Source organism: Pollachius pollachius (assembly GCF_949987615.1).
Source record: "Pollachius pollachius genome assembly, chromosome: 4".
Lineage (NCBI taxonomy): Eukaryota > Metazoa > Chordata > Actinopteri > Gadiformes > Gadidae > Pollachius > Pollachius pollachius.
The window spans coordinates 18,080,799-18,100,457 of record NC_136937.1 but is presented as its reverse complement, the minus strand read 5'-3'; the positions used below and the strand labels follow the sequence as shown (position 1 = coordinate 18,100,457).

Here is a 19,659-nt window from a genome sequence, read left to right as displayed (position 1 = left end):
AAGTCATAGCTGGTCCGTTCTCGTGAGGACAGTATTATTTCTCATCGGTGTTCTGTTCTGTTCCCGACACACGCAGAATCATCACATCCACAAAATAAAGCCTTCCGCCCCCACGGTTTAATTTGGGTTTCATTTCAGCCCCGGCTTTCTTTTGATGGGAGAATGAAAAACAATATCCTACCAAAGTGGCAAAAGTAAAAAGTGCCTGATTTCACTGGCCAATGTCACCAGCGATTTCTGTGCGTGAGATTGTCAATGAGCATTTGTACATTGAGGCGAGATTATTCTGGTTCAATATAATTTTCTATTATACAATTAAATATTAGAATACACTGTAATTCAACAGATCTGTTAATAGTGCTGTGTTGTTGGAAATGTTGTTTTTACAAAAAGCTAAATTGTCTCTTTGCTCTACTTGCCACACTTAGAGTCCTCAAGTCCATATGCTAAGGATAACATGGAGCTGGGTGTTGTCAATAATTTAATCACTCTGTCTGTGTCTCTGTCTCTGTCTCCATCTCCTCTCTCTCACACCTCGAAGGCCAAAGAACAGAGTCACTAAGAATGAGTGAAGATGGAGTACCCAGATACTCAGATATCTCGTCAGTTCTCTCTCTCAAACAAACAAAAGCTATCTTTCGATCAAACAACACTCTTCTAATACTGATAATAATGTGTTATATCAGGAGAAAGCGAGAGAGACGATCCTTCTTTCATTTAGTATTCTGTAGTATTCTATTCTGCCTCCCTCTCAGACACATAACCTGAAATGTGAAATACTGCACTGTCCTTATCTCCGCCCCCCCCCCCCCCCCCCCCCCCCCCCACGCACACATACACACTCCACTGTAAAGCCTTAAAGGATGAGAAGTTTCAAAGGTTTTGACCCCTGCTGTTTAGCAAGCCTCAATTGATGCAATAGCTAGGGATGCTCTGATTTATAGGCTGTACATCGGTATTGGACTATGTTTGCCTTTTTCGGCCAAAATTAAGAGATTCACAGATGGCAGGGGCCATGTTTATCTGCTGTGTGGCATTTTTTATTCTTTTTTAAATAATACAAGAAGAGAAGGTGACATTGAAGGTTGTTTCAGAGATTTGTATGACTTCATTTGTGCTCATTCAAAGACCACCTGATAAAGGTCTGAAAGACCTGAAAACTGTTTTAAGTTGTTGTAAGAAAACTGTTAGAAAATATCTTTGTTTTCCCTGGCACAAGAGGAAGAATAGATAAACAAACAAAAAACAACAACATTGGTATTGGCATCGTATCAGCCAAATAACTAATTAACCACAACACATCTCTCTCTTCCCTTTATCTTTCTCTCTTATTCTCTCACACGTCAATTCCCATCTCTCAGTAGTTATTTTTCAATCCTGTCTCTCTATCTCCCTCCCGTCTCTATCGCCCTCTCTCTCTCATTCTCTCAGCCTCCTCTTGTCTCTCCGTGATGAAGGCTTGTTTGATCCTGCCTGGAATGTATCCACTGTCATGTTAGATATATTTTTTGGCATCTCTGTTGCTGTGCTCCTCAGTCAGACTGTATGCTGCTACGGCAGAGGCTACTGTTTAGTGTGGGGGCTAATATTTAAGCGGTGGGGCCTCCGTAGGCCATTACAGACGGACTGCTACCCTCTACACTCAGAGTGGAAGCTACCGGTCAGCAGCTGCTGACCCCCTCCGCTGCAGCGATGGTTGGTGGCAGCGTCTATGCATGCATCCCCACCCAACATCTCGTTCGGCTCGGTTTCCCTGCCCTGATCCACCAACAGTTGCGTCTCGGGTTGCAAGATGCAACTGTTTTCCTTGACACATGTATATGCATTTTCATATTTGGTTTCACCCAGCGGTTATTATGCACATGCAAACACTTTCAGTTGCACGACCACACATACACGCACACTCACTTATTCACACTTATTCATACTGACACAAACACATACACACACACACACACACACACACACACACACACACACACACACACACACAAACGCACACCTTTATTCAAACTAACACACAATACTCTCCCAGAATATAAGTATATGTATGTTTGATTTGGCCTTGTTTCACTCAACACTGCAGTAAGCTGTTGTTCAAAATAGTTTTCGACATAAACTACCAAATTGGTAAGGAATGGCATTCGTGGATAGGAGATGTGACGCTGGGCCTCAAGGATACGGCTGTTCTCTGCTTCAACATTGATTCGCCAAAGAATTTCTATAAATAGAGGCAGCCCTTGCTCAATTGTGATTCTTTGCAATTCAGAACAGACCAGGTCACACACACACACACACACACACACACACACACACACACACACACACACACACACACACACACACACACACACACACACACACACACACACACACACACACACCCTTGCTAACAGCGCCGTAAGGTATGATATTATCCCTGAACACGCAGCAGCAGCAGCAAAGAATGAGGAAGTCCCTAGAGTGCTTAGTCTCTGACTTCTTGGCTTTGTAGTTAACCTTTGCCCAGACAGGCCGTCTCAAAAACAGTAAGGCCCACAAGTCTGTTTACTCTCGATAAGAGAGAGACACACACACACACACACACACACACACACACACACACACACACACACACACACACACACACTCTCACTCACTCACGCAATCGTAATCTACAGGCGAAGGCCTAAGGTTTGTCCTTACATAGCGAGCACTCCCTACTCCCCCTCCCTCCTGCCCTTTCCTTCGAGGTTGTTCCCCAGGTTGCTGTGACCGTCCCTCTGCGTATTGTTCAGAGCAGCGGTGCACCTGTGGAGGAAGCAACTGTTTGTTTTCCCCCTTGCCTAGTGAGCAGATCAGACAGAACGCACCAACCGCATGTTTAACGGTGAGCTTCATATGAAACTCTTTTACCTTTTCGATTTACTTTGAATTATGTTTTGATGAAATTTCGATCTGTAAAGTCATATAAGGGTGAAAAATGCAGTTGTCCCTACCTCACACACACACACACACACACACACACACACACACAATGTCTGTTATCAACCCCTAGGGGGTACACTACACATGTCATGTAATTATTCCTCTCAACATCCTGACAGCAGGGCTGGCGGTACATTGTCAACACAAGCATCTGAGCCTGCCTGCTGAAGTGGCTGGCCGATCCTCTAACCGCCAGCTGATTGGGTATATAGCCCAGTGGTTGGCTGTATCTGAGCTGGTGCACTCTGGACTTGTTCTTTGGATCTCTGTTCAGGATTGTTGCTTTTTTAAACCCATGCAGGTTATGTTCAGCACATTGGCAAATAAGCCATGGGATACATCTGGCAATGCTTCTCTTTATAAATGGGTTCCATCATTTACCCTTCACTCTCTCTCTCTCTCTCTCTCGCTCTCTCTCTCTCTATCTTTATCTCTCTCTATCTTTATCTCTCTCTCTCTCTTTCTCTCTCTGCCTCGTTTGTGCCTTCCGTTTCCTTCTTGTCCAGCCAAGGTCCTAAAGCCTTTTCCCACAGAATGGGGCATGTGGAGCTAAACCATTGTTTCTGAACACAGGGCATGGAGAAAGGGTGGAGTTAGGATTGACTTCCTGAATTCTTTTCTTTTTTGTGTGTGACTATGAGAATAGGATGTATGAGTAATATGGTGGGTTAGTGTGTGTCTATCTATTTCTCCCCACTTAGTGGCCCTGTTTTGACCATATTTATTGGATGTTTTCAGATGTTAGGGAATTGGAATATTGCCTTACATAATTTGAAAATGTCAGCCTATTGCATCCTCAAACATTATTTTGTTGACACAGGTTACTTGCAGGCCTTGGCTCTATGCACTGAACTGCAACAACCTCGTGGTAAACTCCCTTTTGCTGATGCTCTCCAAAGTTGCCTCTAAAGTCAGATTGAGCTTGTTCGTTCCCAGCGACCAACGCTTTAAATTGCACTGGGGAATGAGAAATGAGGGGGGTGGGGGGTGGGAGAGAGAGAGTGAGAAATGGTAGGAGGAGAGGAGGGGAGGGGGAGAGAGAGCGATGGTGGGAGGAGGGGAGGGGCGAGAGAGAGATGGGAAGTGGAGGGGGGGGAGAGAGATAGCGAGAGATGGGGGAGGACGGGGTGAGAGAGAGATGGGGGGAGGAGAGGAGGGGAAGGGGAGAGAGATAGATGGGGAGGAGGGGAGGGGGCAAGAGAGAGATAGGGGTGGGGGGAGAGATAGAGTGAGATGAGGGAAGAGGGGGTGGGAGAGAGAGAGAGAGAGATAGAGAGAGAGAGAGAAAGAAAGAAAGAAAGAAAGAAAGAAAGAAAGAAAGAAAGAAAGAAAGAAAGAAAGAAAGACAGAAAGAAAGAAAGACAGAGAGAGAGAGAGAGAGAGAGAGAGAGAGAGAGAGAGAGAGAGAGAGACAGGGAGAGAGTGGGCCAGAGGGGTGTGTTCCAGCAGCCAGACATCCTCTGGGAGCAGCGTGTAGCTGGAGGCTCCACCACACATTCCCAGAGACTCAGGAATAGTCGGGAGCCGAAGGAGAAGAAGCGTAGCGGCCACTATTAGCCACTTGTGAGGAATGCGATCGACGTTGAAGTCGAGCGTTTTGGGGACCCGGTGGTTCGAGAAGGCTCCGTGGAAGGATGTTTCACATCTTCTCTAGATCGTAAGTGTTATATTCTCGGTTTGCTGTTGGTTCTCCTCATGGGGAGCACAGCTGCACTGCTAACGGCGTCGGAATTAAGCTAACCGCTGTCTCCGAACAACTTAAAGTATCCAGGATCCTCGTACTGAATACTGATGTAGCTTACTTCGACTCTATCGGGGTTGTTGGTGCGATTCTACGCCGTCCTAGCGCGGCTCGGTGACTGCGTCGGTCGGTAACAACATCATGAAAAGTAAAGCTAAGTTGTTGACAAACTGGAGGCAGCGGGACACTAGGACAGGTCCGGACCTGAACTGGAGATATGCAAACTGGGGCCCGGGGCTCATGATGGGTTTGGAAAACCATTTGAGCGTGTGTTTGTGGGTGTGCGTGTGCGTGCGTGCGTATGTGCGTGCGTGTGTGGTTGTGTGTTGTGACACCGTGCGCTGTCATCAAGAGGGGGTGTAAACAATGCGTTGTTAACACGTATACATCCATTATTATTATTATTATTGTTTGCCTTTTGTTTGTTTGAGTTTGTTTGGGGTCTCAATACACTACAATGTTATGTTGTGGTGTATAGTATTGTCAGTATAGTCATGTTACTTGATCACTTTCCACCATAAAGAGGGGGATGAGCTGTAAACAATGAGTTGTTAACACTTAAATCTGTTATTATTTATCCTTAGTTTATTTGAAGGAGGTTCTCGGGGCTGCGTTTGGGGTGTCAATACACTGCAATGTAGTGTTGCAGTGTAGTATAGTTATGATAGTCATGCTTTCTCATCTTTTGATCACTCTCCACCAGGCTGTCTCCTCACTGTGGGAGGGGTGTGACCAATTGAAACAACCTTTTCTGGAACTCTGCCTCAGCTCGCTGCACAAATGCATGCCTTCTTCTGGTGAATCATTTCAGACTAATTGTTTAAGCCTGATGCTGAATGGTCTGATGTGAAGTATGCAGCCTCAATGTCTGAGCACTTTACTCTGCGATAGTTTAAAGCAATAACTCCTTAAGCATACAGTTTCCTCATTTTCATGAAACTATGGACGGATCCGGTGGTAGTGTTTCTTTCGTTCAGTAAATAACGTTACTTATTGTGTTATTCCCTTAATTTCCCTGTAGCTCTGAGGTAAGCGAACCAACAGTACCAGAGATGTCAAGACAAATGAATAATACAAAAGGTGCTAATTCATGCTAAACCTTTCATTTGTCTACACCTGTAGGTTCTATATTTGTGTGCGAGCAGCCTATTCTAGCATGTAGTTTAGTATTCTTGTGGACAAGTCTCTACATCATCTGAATAACATCAGAGTAATTCTCCATCCTCCTCATCTGAGAGGTCAAAGTGCCCTGTGGGTTCCTTGCTGCATTGCTGAGCCGGGTCGTTATTCAGAGTCCTGGTACTGGTGCATGCCCGCCCCTGACACTGAATATAAGCATCTTCTGCTGGAATGGTCCGAGCACATGCATAATGTTTGCTAATTGCCGGCAGTCACTGTGTCCTTACGTTTTAGAGACTACATTATGGTTTAGAGCAATGATTATAAGAAGAAAACTGATGTACTTCATCGGTTTTTGTCTGTTCATTTATTTCCTCACCCTTCTAGGGTTTAATGGGTCACGTGCCTCACTTCCTGTCTAAACTCCAGCTTCCTGTTTCGGACTTCCCGACACTAAAGGAATGGTGGTCTATGACTGAAGACATGTGTACAGTACCACTGTCTGATAATCATAAAACAAGAGCTTTTCATACATTGTGTTGTCGAACACCTCAAACACAAAATACCACAGTATTTTTGTGTGCGTATACATTGTGCTGAATGTTTGCACGGAACAAATGGGTGCGGTTATTGCTCTTGATCAAAATGTGGGAATTCATGTAGTGCCGTGTTGGAGGCAACCACATGTGTGTATGTGAGCAGAAAGGTGTTTAAAATGTCATGTTTCAACTAAGTTGGTGTAAGAGAGAGTGCATTCTACCATCCTGAAGGGACGGACTGTGTTGCTATGGCTCTACTAATCACTCTCCCCTTATATATGAAACAAAACAGGCTATTGTTGTTCCATGTGGGCCCCTTATTCACACTGTTAAAAAAACTCTAGAGAGAGGTTGCATTTCTCCCCTTTGAGTTTCACCCCTGACCCGGGCTGGTCATTAAGACTTATTAGTTAGTCTGACCCTCTGAACCCATTGGGCTGTATTATTTTCAATACAGTTGTCATCACTGTTTGAGTCCTGGCCTCTTTTTGAGAATTAGCGTATAGCTTCACAGCTACCACATGTACACACACACACACACACACACACACACACACACACACACACACACACACACACACACACACACCAACACACACAAACACCCCAAACAAAACCATTTTATTAATTAAAGAATAATAATTAAATGGCTATACCACATTGCTATCCAGTATTCTGAGTATTTATCAACAGGCCGCCTGGTAACAGCTTACAAGCCTCTTGTACTCTAGTATAGCAGACAACTAGTTCTAAACAAATGACTCTAGTTCACTGTGATGAACTGTGATGTCGCAGCTGCGCATGGGGTGTTTTCCTCCCATTAGTTGTTTAAATGGCCAGCTGCTCGGTTAGGATTCCACAGATAACGTTGTGTGGAAAATGTTCCACTGAATTATTTTCCCTGTTATGTATCCTAACAGTCTGCGTCCATGTGTTTGTCATTGTGTGTGTTTGTGTGTCTATGTCTGTGGCATTTCCTGCAGCTGCAACTCACCTACCTGACCTCAGTTCACTGATTCTCTCTGCTGTATACACCCATTCCTAACATTCAAGTGTGTCATTCAATAGATAATCCCACAACAAGTTTGTGTGTGTGTGTATGTGTGTGTATGTGTGTGTGTGTGTGTGTGTGTGTGTGTTTATTTTATTTGATTGCTGAGTTCAAAGCTACCTAATGTAACAGACTGTTATCTTTGTGGTCTCCGTGTTTGTTTGTGTTTCAATACATTGGGCCAATGTGTTTTCTCTACTGCACTTTAGAAAGTCTCTGCAATCTAGCAGTGCTGCATTCTTATTTCTACTATTTTATTTACCTTGAAAATAGCTCACAATGGAACCACTTGTCTTTAGCCTCTCCTTCTCCATCTCTCGCTCTAACTCTTTACTCTCTCTCTCTCTCTCTCTCTCTCTCTCTCTCTCTCTCTCTCTCTCTCTCTCTCTCTCTCTCTCTCTCTCTCTCTCTCTCTCTCGCCCGCTAGCGTAAGCGCTCCTTTGTCTTGCGTACATTACGGCTGGAGCCAGCCAGGCTGAAGGGGACCGGGGCGCTGTCCATAATCAGCACGGTGGCCGCCGGCTGCTAATGGCCAGAGCCGCATGTGGAAATTATTTCATTAAGTTGTGTGAAGCATGGTGAGAAATATGCATATCTTCATTTTTTCGTAACCCCTTGTTCTTGTGCTTGATTTCAGTGAGTGGGCCTTGTGGAATATAAAATGCAAAAGGTTGTTACAGAACATGTTTTCTGCTGAAACTCTTAGCGACTCAACTCAGTATACAGAACACATTTCCCAACAATATGTTAGGAAAGCATGAAACGGTTATCAAGGGCACAGAGCAGGTAGTATCATGCAGTATAAGGATAGTATAAGGATAATTGCAGGGATTATTTGAATATATAACCCATCCAAAAATCATGTTAACTACTAAAGTAGGATAATAGATATACCAAACACAAAAACATAGTGCGCAATACTAGTACGCCCTGTTATCAAGGAAATGTCATGCCTTTTTAGGCAATGAACTGCAAACACTTTATTGGCCACAATTGTGCCTAGTTACAGGCAGCATTTCAGTTTCATAGAGATACACCTTGCTCACCAAGGACATAAAGCAGGTTTGCCCGCTATGACAGTTTGATCAAAGGAGCTTATGTCTATGGTGTAGCCAGATGGCATTCTGGTTATGGCAGACAATTCCTTTTTGGCACGACACCGGGGAACACCAGAACTAGAATACAGAACAAGGTTTTTTATTGTTTTTTCCTTTTGACTTCTAAAGCAGTACATAAAGCAGCACATAACAAATGCGTTATTATAAAAATGTCAAAAGAAAAACTACATTAACATGTAGCATGCTGAGGGTCTTGCGGATCTGATTCTGGTACGGCTGATGGGTTTGGTTGCTTGAAAGTTTTGAAGGACAATTGGCATCCATAGTATGAGAGTACTGATATGGTGGTTTTAAACATTGTGCAAATTTTATAAAATAGCATGGCAGGTCTAGTGCTATTCAGCCCCAAAGAGAAATCTAACAGGCACCATTTTGATTGATGGATCACCAGAAAAGGAAAGAGCATCATACCAGTTCTAATCCTGTTTATTCAATAACCAACCTGTTTCATAACGAGGTTGAGCTTTTTGCTATCTTTTGCCTTTGAGTAAACATTGGAATAGTTGCTCAATAAGTTCATCATTAAAACCCTTCTTCATTATTACCACCCAACTTCCCACAACCTCTTATTTTAATGGCCGCGACTGACTAGTGGGAGTGCCTCGTGGAGAACAACATCCTAGGGACAACCCTAGAACATGGCTGAAATATTATTGTGAACACTTTTTGATTGGAAAAATAAAAGGTAATTATATTACAAAAACAAGATAACAGATAACACTCAGCAACACAGCGCCCCTAAACCCAGAGCGTATGCGAGCAACTCGGCTGTAGCCTACAGTCTTGAGCCGTGCCCTGGCTGCCACCCCCTCTCTCTGGAATACAGTTTAGTCTCGTCTTTGTCCGTCGGGCTTGTTATACCCCCGTCAGTTATGACTAAGGGATTCTGTCTATGGCTGGTTCTGTCTATGGTCCTCCTCTAGAGTCATTTGGAAGAGACGAGGGAGGAGGCGATCTGCCGCTGCTCCTTCTCCTCATCTCCTCTGCTGTTCCGCTCCCCAGACGACAGGTTCTGTGCTGGGTCTCTGGATTAGATTGTAGAATGCAGCTTTTTGGTTGTTGGTGGGATGTGTCTTGCAGAGTGTGATTGACAGGCCAGCGTTTGGTCTCCCAGGCCCATATCCACATGTCAGCAGTACTGCTGCTGCTGCTGCTACACACAGACACAGATACACACAAACACACACATGTACACACACACACACACACACTCATACACATACACATACACATACACACAAACACACACGTCTCTCTGTTCCACATCACTAGATTCTGACAGGACATACACAAATCTCCCCACATCCCCCCACCCACACGCACAAACCCTCACACATCCGCATGCATACCCACCACCCTCTCTTTCATTTTACTTTTGACCACTGTTCAGTCTTGTCTCTCGCCCCAAGACAAGACAGATGCTGTTTTCCATGCAGCATATTATCCACTCCCTTCCCCTTTGTTAGCCAACTGTCTTTTTCCCAAAGCAAAAACCCATCGCTGTGCCAATTGATTGATGGCTTGTGTGCGTGCGCACACACAAGTTAAAAAGGAAACAACATTATTCAGGGAAAACAGAAAACCGGGATGTCTTGCGATCCAGATGTGATGTGTTGTGCTGCATAAACATTCTAACACGCGTTTCACAGCGCTAGCCTGATAACCAAACCCTCATTAATTCACACACAGTTTAAACCAATAGGCGTTGAAATGCAGGTAGCAAACGAGTGATCAGTGACCGTGGTGACAGACTCGCACCGCGGCAGTTGATTGGTCGGCCTTGTCATTGTTGGATGTGGTCTCGACAAAGCCAAAGCCGGGGAAGAAGAACTGTAGGGTTTGTTTGTGTTTCATTTGAGGTTCACACAAGTGTACAATCACATGTTTGCCTGGCCTGATGTCTGGCCTGGCTAATTACTTTGTGCAAATGGTGTTTGTTTTTGTCGCATCTGCGATGTTGTCGTGATGATGTTTATTGTCTAGTAGCGCATCGGTCGGAACACTTCATTAGTTCCCAGCGTTGCTACTGTGCCAAACTCTTCATATCTGACTCTCTCCAGTCCGACTAGAACAGGGCACATTGGCCTGCGGTGTTGTATAAATCGCTGCCGATCTTATCGAACTTCATTAGAAGCCTGCCGTAGCTGATATTCAAATACGACAGACCGTGTCAAAATGTATACGGCAACCACTAAATTAGAAGGTCAGATAGTCGACCGATTTGTTGGCAGTCCTAAGCCTTGAGCCTTGAATTGACACTGGCTTTATCCCATATAAAATGTGGAACTGGTCCTTAATTTCCCTATGAAAAATCGTTAGAAAACATAATTATGCTTAACAGCGGTGATACCTGGGGGCAGTAAACATGCATAATACTCAGGCTGTTAGCAAATAACTCACGCTTTTTTCACTTGGGTCGGTAAGTCGAGCTTCTTAGCAATAACGTTGCTAAGACTAATGATTTAGTGTTGCTGTTTTGACAATGAGTTGTTCTGACTCATACGGTTTGTTTATTTTTTAACATTTCACTCAAGCCCATAAAATGCTCTTATGATCGCTTCTCCATTGTGAGTGTGACAACATGGCATAGCATAGCAAGAAGGCGATTTATTTCTGGCGAAATGTATCTTTTTGCATATTCTCATATACATTTTCATTTGTATATATTATTGGTATCTTAATAAAATAGCATGACCGTGCATTTAAATGTTATCTTTTATCGTCTTAGACTGGTATTATATCATGACATTAAGGCAAGCAATAAATTACTTTGTTCAAAGCAAGGCTTTTTTGCAGTGAGATTATGACACTGAAATAAATCCTTTATTCTGTCGACAGATCCCTCTAGGCTTGAGGACAAAATAAAACCCCTACAACCTCATTTAACCTCAAACCCTAATTCCTGGAATTTGGCGACGTAACCCCGGGTTTTACGATTTTGATTTGGCAGCTCATCTGATTCCAAACAAGTCATTAAGAGCAGGCGTTGTACTTGTTTGCGGAGTTGCGTTCATCAGCAGTTGCTTTACATCCACCCCTAGCCTGTCCTGATCCGTGCTATCGGTCCATGTTCGACCAACACACAGCGTAGCAGGAGGTTATCCAGTCCGAGTGCCTCGGACGCCTCGATAACAGGGAGGGATGAGCACTGAAATCACATGTAATCCGAGAGTGAGGATCAGATAAACTCCCCGGGATCCATAAGACCAGAGCTGTTGCTTTGGTTCCTGTGAGGCGTGGTCCAGACTCACTCAGAAGAACCCATCAATTTCCCCTCTCGACTCTCCCCTGGGTCTCAATCAGCTTTCTATTGAGCAGGCCCTGGCAAGGTTATACAGTGTGGCTACTTCTCAGTCTGTATTGATAGGATTAAGAGGGGGAGCCGGCGCTATCACATTACTGCTGTATACAGCCAGAGTGAGCAGGCAACATCCATGTCACTGAGTTTGTGTGTGTGTGTGTGTGTGTGTGTGTGTGACTGTGTCAATTTCTTTACCCAGCATGTTTACCCAGACTAGATGTGTCATGGTATATGATTCAGTCTAATCTAAGAGTATGCAAAGAAATTATGTTTAGGGTCCCATTCAAAGGAAGTACCACCTGTTGAATGCTGTGTTATGTGCATTGATAATCGACCGGAAGAATGACAAAATACATGATTATGAATTCCATAGCGATGCACTCTAATTAAATTCCATTCCCAGTGTAAAGACCATAATTAAATTTAGCAGGGATTTTTTAATTAAATTACTCTTTTTTTGCTCCTTATTCGTTCAACACTTCTTTCTTTGTTTCCATGAAATCATCTCTTTTTCTCTCCATTTTGCGATTCTGAGGTCTGAATATATTTCATTGGGAGCGCAGAGGCTGGTTTTTGGTTGTGGTTTTATGCAAATCGCCAATTATGCGAATCTGCCTTCTCATTCTTGACTGATTGGGATTTATTAACAGACACAGACACAGTTGGTTTGGAACCAATCCCACTAACCCAATGGCATCTGGAATCTGGAGTTTTTTAAACCTAAAACAGGTGAACCTTTGGATCTAATAAATTACTCAAAGCCAATGCATGCATGTTCAGCAATGCGGCCATCATCCTCAGTCTGTTTCTGACACTGCCCGCTACGGTATCCTATCTCAATGTTTTATTTCCTCTGGTCCGTCTCACCATCCTAACTCTGTGAATTGCTAAGGCCTCGTGTTGGAGCTGGACCCAGGCCTCTTTTACATTGAAGGAACAAAGCCAGCAGCAGGAGGATTAGTGATTAAGTGTAGAGTGAAAGGGGTGAAGGAACAGGGAAGGGTGATAATCGACCCGTGTAAACTATACCCCCTAGTGAGACCACAGGAGAGGGGAAGGAGGGATTGAAAGAGTGCAGAATGAAGAGGGAGGGGGGAAGCATAATGGAGGTTTACGTAGGACAAAGGAAGTCAGCCGCTGAGGATGGATGGTGTTGTGGGAAGGTGGTGGTGGTGGTGGAGTCAGAGGGAGAGAGGCGGACGGCAGAGGGAGTCGTTTGCAGTGCTTGTTATTTGAGGCTGAGCGTTTGGTAACATGGCACAGCAGATCTGACGGAGGCCTGCGCCGGACCGTATCAACGTTGACTTAAAGCCAAGGAGCATCGACAGGGCCGACACCGTCTGGGATTACCGCTGTTACAAGGTGGCTCATCGCATGAATAAGAGGGTGCAACAGAATACAATTTGTTTGGCACATTTGCTATTCATGTATTCACCCCCTGCACATGCACATTCCCTTTGGTGTCCCCACAAATTATCTTTTGTTTGATCGATATCGAGAAAGAATGAAGATAAGGGAAAATAACGAAAATGCGTTGCTTAAACTTCTTAGTTTTGTCCATAGAAAAGCCTTTTATGTACTGTCAAGAGCCAGACCAAAGGGCCGTCTCATTAGGGTTGCTATCTGTACTTTAAAGGAAGCCTCGTTGCTTTTTGTCAGTTGGTGTTTCCAAACGTTTAAAGAAAATCAAAATAATCTGTATCCACCACTGCATACATTTCAGAAGTAATGAATTGCATTTTGCCTACATTTTTTTGCACAGATTTCTTTGTGATTGACTCCTCCATTTTTGTGAGTCTCTTAAGAAGTTTCCGGTGTCTAAGAGTTTTACCTTTCAAAGCTTACCTTGGTGCTAAGGGTGTCAACAGTTAACTGGTACCCGGTTAACCACCGAGAATATGTTTGACCGGTTACGCATGTCGGTTTAAAGGTTAATTTGCATTTACACATTGCATATACACGGCTTCGCTAGCTAGCAGTCTGAGGTAAAAAAATAAGAACGCTAAACGAAGTTCGTGTGGGACCATTTCCTCCAGAAAGACAATGAAGTAAAATGTAAATGGTGTGAGCTCCTAGTCGTGGTGCCTTGTTCTGCCGATCCTCCTCGACATTGAAGCCCAAGCATCTGGTTCGGTTTGTGTGAACAGGCATTTGAAAAACGTAACACTTTCATAAACTGTATCCAATTCAAACTGCACTTGCCCTCCCTGGCAATAATACCTGTCTCTCTTCTCCGGCTTCATTTTACTGTTCTGCCCGGTAGCCAGCCAGCCAATCAGGGAGCAGTGCTCACACCTCCAACAGCTGTGCTTTGTAATAGGTTAGAATCTCCTGAAGCTCCCATTCATACATGCTAAGTTTTCCCTGGAGATCTTTTGTGTGACTACTCACGCATCTTTAGTGGGTGTAAACGGCAGAAGAGGGGGGATTTACAAAGATAAGGGGGAGCTAAAATCAGGCCACGGCCCGCGTCACACTGTGATGAGCTCCTTTTAAACAGAACTGGTTTACTGTACCGGAGACGCAGCCTGCAGTCACTAATCTGGCATTATGCCTTCTGCCTTCTCCCTGGAATGTTTTTCATTTGTGTGTCCACAGAGCACTTAAGTACACATGCACAGACATATAGGATTAGCACGTAGATCCTCCACAAAGGGCATTATTAAGGGAATATTCTCCCTCATTACAATGCTAATTGGCCCTCTGTTTTGCTGGTCGTGCCAGTGTAGGTGCTGCTAATGTTTATGCGGTTAACTGACTGCTATTTGCATATTTCTGTAGCCTGTTTAGCCTACTTGGAGATCCTCTATCTACACCCTCTTCGTCTTCTTCATTGCCCAGAGTCAACCATGTGAATGGCTGAATATATATGGACGTGTTTTGCAACGCCCACAATATGAAGAAGAGCACAATGGGCAGGATTGTAGCGAGCCAATATTATTTAACTCGATAAGGAACCTTCCCTCACAAACAGGACATTATACATTTATTTGGTTGCACCAGGTTGTTTTTGTGTGCAACGGCAGAGCTTAGTCAGTCAAGGTCAAAAGTTCACCTAAATCTGGGATGCTGACTAACCAAGGCGTGAGTTTTGTTATCTAAGGCTACATTATATCTAATGATAGGATGTGTAATAACAGACGACAGAAGGGGGACACTTTTTGCTAGGCATCTTACAATCACTTTTGTTCGCATAACATTCTTGGAAATATAATATATATATATATATATATATATATATATATATATATATATATATATATATATATATATATATATATATATATATATATATATATTCTCAGAATAAGCAATCGACATGCTTAAACCTATTATATCTACATTGTCGATTGAATGGTCTGACCTAAATGTCAATTCTGTAATTTGGTTTTGGACACTGGATTTTGAAAGGGTGGATCATTCTGACACTTGCACGTCTGCGAGATATTCCTCCTTAAGAAATGGCTGATCTTTCCCTAGAGTAAGTCAGGGAGCATCATTTCGCCGGTGTGTCTGCCGACATGTGCTAATATGGCAGTGGGGCTTGTCCGTCATGCTCTGAGCTCTCCTCCTTCCCTCTCTCGCTCCTCCCCCCCTCTCTCTCCCCTCCCTCCCTCTCTCCTTTCCCCTATCCCTCCTCCCCCTCTATCTCCCCCCGACCTGAGTCCCCCGTCAGGAGAGAGGAGAGTGGAGGAGAGCATGAGACCCACCGGGCCGCGGCTCTCCCTCTCTCCCTGGTTCTCACACATTCCCTGTCATGCTCCGCACGCACCGGCCCTGCTTATGCAGTGCATATGCTCGCTCTCTACGTGGGTGTGTGGGTGTGTGTGTCTGTCTGTCTCTCTCTCTCTCTCGGTCGCTCTCTCGCTGCATCACCTTCTCCAACCCTGTGCTTGTAAGGGATGACTCAATGTCTGTCTCTCTCTCTCTCTCTCTCTCTCTCTCTCTCTCTCTCTCTCTCTCTCTCTCTCTCTATCTCCCTCTCATTTGTTCGTTCTCTCTCTCCATCTTGCCCTCCCACTGTCTGTCCCTCTCTCTGTCTGTCCCTCTGTCTGCCTCACCCTCTGTCTGTCCCTCTCTCCGCTACCCCCTCCAGGCCCTGTCTGCGAGCGGTGACTCATTAGCTGTGTTTGAAATCGTTCCCTATTCACTCACTCACTAATCCCTATTTAGTGTTTATGATGTAGTGAACTATATAGGGAACGAACAATAGAGAATCCGGACACCACGCTAAACATTTCTAAACGTAATTTGCGTCAGTAAATGACATTTGGAAAACACGACTGCATTGCATTGTGGTATACGGGAGTAACATGTAGGGAACATCGTATGGTCACTCAAATTTTCGGTATTTTATTGTCCACTATATAGTGAATTAAATTAAACAGAGAATTCGAACAGCACTACAAAATGGCGACCACCCTATATAGTGCGCTATATCCGTGATAGGGAACGATTTCGAACACAGCTAATGTGTCTCTGTCTCCCTCTCTCCCCCCTCCAGATCTCATCTGATGACGAGGCTGAAGGAGTCTCGGTCCCACGAGTCGTTGCTCTGCCCCAGCGGGGGCGTGGAGGCACTGGACCTCAGCATGGAGGAGCAGGTGGTCATCAAGCCCGTGCACAGCAGCATCCTCGGCCAGGACTACTGCTTCGAGGTGAGCACCAAACCATGAGCTGTTGGGTCGTTTAGCAGCCATTATGGTCACTTCATCCAAGGGGGGGGGGTTTAGAGGCAGTGTCATCAAGGAGCAGGCAGGGGTTCAGCTTCTTGCTCAAGGACACCCACTGGTAGGCTGCAGACACCGGGGATCAAATCCTGAACCTTATAAGGCTAGGAGTTGGACTTCCTACCCACTACAGTTCCTGCTCATACTGAAATAACCAATGCATGCAGGAGTGTCATGGGCTTCACCTAAAATAGCGTTGCTTGTTTGGGATGTAAATTGGGGTTGGTGCACTGGCATAACATTGACCGCAATATTTCACTCTATTTGCATCTTCAGTTCCCTGTTCTAGATGGGCAAGATAGCGTGGCTGTGGCAAAGTCTTTATACTCCCAGGCCTTAAAGTTTCCCTCACCTTCAGGCTTTGCTGAGCAAGAGTCAGCCCTTGAGTGTTCATTAAAGGCATAATGGTTTAGATTGACCCTCCCAGTTAGTAGAAGGGAGACTCTTTGAGCTCTATAAACCTAATATCAGAGTTCTGTCCCTGCTGACTGGCTGTGCAGTTGCGGGACGTGACCTGGCATAGTTTGTCTGGGTAGGTGAGTAAGAGGGGCTTAGAGTGAGAGGGAGGGGTTTAGGGGGAGGGGTTTAGGGGGAGTCTTTAGGAGGGTCGCTATTACGATTCCTGTATACAAAGAGATAGGTATGGGCTAGCCAGTATTATTTATTTGCAGACTTTATCAGTTAGAGAATACGTTTTTTTGGTTAAACGGTTGAACTCACTATCGATCAGCAATCGCCGATATGTCCTGGTTATTTCAAGCTGGGAGCAGGTTGAAATGCTCCACATTGTGACATGAAGGACCTGCCTCTGCAAGCACAGTAGGGTGCTTTGGTGGAAAGCAGCTCACAAATGACTTTAGAAAGAGATCAACCTACATATAATATATCCAGCAGGGCAAGCAGCAGCAAGCTGTGTTTGGTCTCAGTCTGACTGCACCAGACACAACACAGTAACACAACACTGGCAGGTTAAATATATCCCCGCGTTTCTTCTGAATACGATGAGACCGAGAAGAAGCCTTTTGCATTTCTTGGGTGTCACCCTGTGATTGCGACAGCTTCATGGTAACGGTTATGTCTGTCTCTTGGTCTGTTGCTCTCCTTCTCTCTCTTTCTCTCTCCTTCTCTCTCCTTCTCTTTATCTCTCTCTCTCTCTCTCTCTCTCTCTCTCAGTCTCCCATGTGTTCCTCTACTTATCTGCCCAGGAGACCGTTGCAGCCTGTTTGTTGCTCCTCCAATTACGTTATATATTCATCCTTTTTAAGGCTGCCAAGTCAACAGCCGACTCCTAGCGGGTATGTGCGTGCGTGCGTGTGTCTGTTAGTGAATCTGGTCTCTGCGAACTTTAGCTATCTCTCTTCATCATTGTCCTCTTATCCTTGTGGCACAGCAGTAGCGGAAGCTTCCAGAATGACAATTTCATTTTTTTTTTCTTCCCCCTCAATGCCTCAATTTCTTGGCCTCATTATAAACAAAAGCTTGTTTGCACACACACCAGCCAGGCTGGTGCTGTGTGGCATGGCGCCACAAAAAGAGTGAAATGGCAGAATCTGGGGGTCGGGTGGTCTATTTATGTCTCGTGTGCGTGTGTGTGTGCCATCACCAAATCCTTGAGAATGCAGCAGAATCCCTTCACTGGCGTCTCAGCACTGCGGCCTGTAATTAATGGCCGATGTTCGGTCCGCCTTTGTGATTATATCAACCGGGAAAAGGAAAAATGTACATGCACACACAAACGAAACACAACACAACAACAGCTCACCTGTCGCCTTGCGTCACTCACCTGTTGCCCTGCCTCACTCCGCAGGTCACCACGTCGACGGGAAGCAAGTGCTTCTCATGCCGGTCGTCTGCAGAGAGAGACAAATGGATGGAGAACCTGAGGAGAGCGGTGCACCCCAACAAGGTAAGAACAGACCTGAGAGAGAGAGCGAGAGAGAGAGAGAGCGAGAGAGAGAGAGAGAGAGAGAGAGAGAGAGAGAGAGAGAGAGAGAGAGAGAGAGAGAGAGAGAGAGAGAGAGAGAGAGAGAGAGAGTCCACCATTTTTAGAGGCCCAAGAGTTCAATTGTAGAGGCCCCAATTCACGATGAACCCAGTTGGAGTTCATTCAACGCTGACACAATAGCTAGCACATGGGGAGGATTCGCTGAAGGGTTTCTTTAAGGTGCCTACTGGGGGAACGTATCAAGCGGAGATCGGATCCCTCCCTCATACATCTTGGGGGACCCCCCGCTTGTGAGGATGTCATTATAGGGTTGATTTTGAAATGGCATATAATGGCTTATCAACACCTTGGTAATGTAGGGGCACTTTAAGAGTTTATTAGTAAGACCCTTTGCATTGTTATCTCTCCCTACACCTGAAGACATAATAAGTACTTAAATGTGAAGTTAGAGCTTGACACCTTTATTTCCTTCATCACACCAACCCGTTCACAGTCAGGAGAATGTGACAAAACAAGATCTTCCCTCTTCATTCATTGACATAATAAAGAACATTAATTCCTTGGAGAACTTTGGAAATGTCATTCCTGGCTGTTGTGAGGATGTAACAGGGCATGTCGTTGATGCTGATATACAATCTCCCTTCAGTACACAAGGGGAAATACGCACATTTCTGATTCCTTTACAGATCGTAATGAACAGTACTAGATTAAAGCACACGAGATTTCCATCATCAACATTAGCACCCTATTAGCCAGGAGGTAACTAATGTGCAATCTTTAGCCTTAGTTTGCTTATAGTAGCCATACAAAATGCATTAGGGAGTGATTTAGTAGCAATTTTTTTGAAATGCTGGTTCTGACCTGGTATGTTTTAGTGTTTTAGTAGAACAAATACTTAGCGGTAATTACACCTGCACTATGTAACTTTTATCCACTGCAGCTATCACTTGAGCACAGATTGTGTTTTCCTCATGCTGTTTGCTCTCTCCAGACCAAATTGGTCGGGAGAGGGAAATAGTCTCTGTGGTGATTAAGGTGTGGGCGGATGGGCTCTTTATTATTTAGACAGGTGGTAAAATAATATTTCTGAACAACAAGTTATGGCGGCCGTGAAAAGGTAGGGAGTACAGATGCAACTGTTTTGTAAT

General features: G+C 44.7%; 1 protein-coding gene across 6 annotated transcripts in view; it reads left to right on the top strand.

Moving 5' to 3' along the window:
- Window positions 1-19,659, top strand: part of dab2ipb (DAB2 interacting protein b) — a 104,100-nt gene that overhangs the window by 52,638 nt on the left and 31,803 nt on the right. For 5 of the 6 annotated variants that reach the window (XM_079734775.1, XM_079734773.1, XM_079734774.1 and 2 more), the window contains 2 exons: window positions 16,341-16,494; window positions 18,374-18,472. In XM_079734775.1, the coding sequence (XP_079590901.1) occupies window positions 16,341-16,494; window positions 18,374-18,472 (253 nt within the window). Of the gene's footprint in view, window positions 1-4,386; window positions 4,625-16,340; window positions 16,495-18,373; window positions 18,473-19,659 lie in introns of those variants that run through there. The other variant, XM_079734776.1, reaches the window with a different exon arrangement.